At 32.4% G+C, this 2,280-nt stretch overlaps 1 protein-coding gene across 1 annotated transcript; it reads right to left on the reverse strand.

Annotated features, from left to right (window-relative positions):
- Positions 1–334: 334 nt before the first annotated feature.
- LOC102581249 (uncharacterized) lies at positions 335–1,561 on the reverse strand. Its single transcript, XM_006360133.2, has 3 exons — positions 1,320–1,561; positions 1,112–1,187; positions 335–1,028 (listed from the first exon to the last, which is right to left on the reverse strand). The coding sequence occupies exons 1-3, from the start codon at positions 1,323–1,325 to the stop codon at positions 682–684; spliced, it is 429 nt and encodes a 142-aa protein (XP_006360195.1). The 5' UTR covers positions 1,326–1,561; the 3' UTR covers positions 335–681.
- Between the last annotated feature and the right edge of the window lie 719 nt (positions 1,562–2,280).

The raw sequence follows: 2,280 nt of genomic DNA on the forward strand, positions 1-2,280 counted from the left end.
TATATTTTATTGAGGTGTTTGTAGTCTTTAAAAATACTTACTATTATTATCAAGAATAAAATAGAAAAAAAAATGTTACGAACTTTTAAAATGGGAAATAACTTAAGATACTCATACTATTTTTAAAAATTTATGATAAATAATTTGAGATGAAAAAAAGTATAAGATAAGCATTTTTTTCATGGATGGAGTCATGGAGATATGAGTGTAAGCAAAAAAGAGCGATCAGGTTATGAAGGCAAATGTAATAGTTGATAACTATAATGTGTCAAGATTGGTGGCTTGACTTCAATATACAGCCTTTCAAGTGAAATAGACGTAATGGAAATGTGTCTACTTGAATGATTTAAATATCTATGTATACCTCCAAAATTGAAACACATGGATGACGATTAAAGCCCAAGTTAAAAAGTACATCATGTATTATGCTAGACATAATTTTCCGTCCTTTTTTTATCTTCTTTTTTTCCAGGTGAAAATCAATCCAAAAACAATTTGTGTTCTTAGCTTCCAAGTCTTCAAACAAATATAATACATAAAGTGCACGCTGACTTTTACAACTTCTTTGTGAGGTAGAGAGGTTGTATGATAATTGAACACACACCAACTGTATGATAAAATTCCCGAAAGAGCTTGTGTGAAGATTGAATTACTCCAGTAAACGCAATGTGAAGACTGAAGTTAGCAGATAACGCAAGAATTTGGATCATCTTCCACACTGTAATGGTGCTGATAACGAGCAGGAACAGGGGTCGGGTAGTGAGGATAAGGTCGCTGATATTGATAGTGATAGTGAGCTAGCTCTGAATATGCCTTTGTTGCTGCTGCCTCTTTCTTCTTCTCATCCGGCTTCTTTGTTTCCTCTTTCTTCGGCTCTTCTTTCTTCTTCTCTGCCTCTTTTGCTGGTCCAACAGAGAGTATCTCTGTGTGACACAACTTCTTCAATTTTGTAACTAATACAACTGGATCTACGTTTCCTGTTACTGTCAATTTCTTGTCCTTCGTCTCTATTGATACTGAGTCTACCCCTGCAACATCATCCACCAAATCAAAAATCACTCAAACTTGAAGATCTGGAGTCCTTACATATTTTTGAAGAATAATAACGTACCTTCCACGCCAGATACTTTTTTCATGACCCTTTGCTTCACTTTGTCATCTAGATACTCCAACTTCAGAACTACTTTCTGTAAATCAATAAGCAAATCAGAGGAATTTTCACTTTTATATTTCATGAGAATCAAAATGGGCAAAATAGATAAAGCAACTTTTAAGCTTAAGTAAAGTAAAGAAAGTAGAAATAAGAGAGAATAACTAACCATCATCTCGATCGAGATCTGAATTTAGTGTATTGAAGTGAGTAGCAGATCAACACTTCAAATTCTTCCAAACTTTAGAATAAAGAGAAAAATATTGAATTTGCGAATGAGTTAGATGGATTTGTGGTTGCCTTATTTATAGTACTAGTGATTTGTGAGCTGAATTGAGCACACTGAAAAGCAGGGAGGGGACGAAGAAGCAACCTAGTCAACTTTATCTTTTCTTTTTCATTCCATGGTCAATATATCTTCCTATCGTTAAATACTAAATAAATATGTCAAAAAATAAAATAGTTTCAACTTCTTTTGCCACCAAATTTAAGAAAAAGGAGAGATTCCAAATTTGTGGTCTGAAATACACTCAAATCATAAAAGAAAAATATCAAAAAACGTGTGATTATGAATCATTTAATCAAGAGTAAAGAATTTTTATAAGAATAAATTATTTCTAATCATAATAATTTGATGATCAGTGCTCCCTCTGTCCCGTCTTACTTGGTCATTATACTATTTAGGCGTTTGGCCATGCGATACCATATCACGATATGGTATCGTGAAATGGAATCACCGTTTGAACATGCGATTTTACGCTGATTTCATCTCATGATTCCATATCATGAGAGGTGATACTATATTCTTCGAAAACCATGATATGGAATTATATGGTGATTTCATATCATGATTTGAGATATTTTTAATACAATAATTGATCCATTAGTTTATATTTTGTTAAAACAACCCCACATTTATATCTACTAACCATTTGTTTCATATGTAAATAAAATTTATAATCACATCATTACTTTTTAAAATTTATTATTCTTACCGACATAAAATTTATTATTCTCACCGGCATATAGTCACTTTAACTCACACCTCACGGTTGTGAAACTTTTCAACATTCACTTAAAATAATTAACCGGCATGTTAAAATAGTTGCCGAGGCAATTAGCAAGATGGC

The sequence above is a fragment of the Solanum tuberosum genome, unplaced genomic scaffold, assembly GCF_000226075.1.
Source record: "Solanum tuberosum cultivar DM 1-3 516 R44 unplaced genomic scaffold, SolTub_3.0 scf00315, whole genome shotgun sequence".
Taxonomy (NCBI): domain Eukaryota; kingdom Viridiplantae; phylum Streptophyta; class Magnoliopsida; order Solanales; family Solanaceae; genus Solanum; species Solanum tuberosum.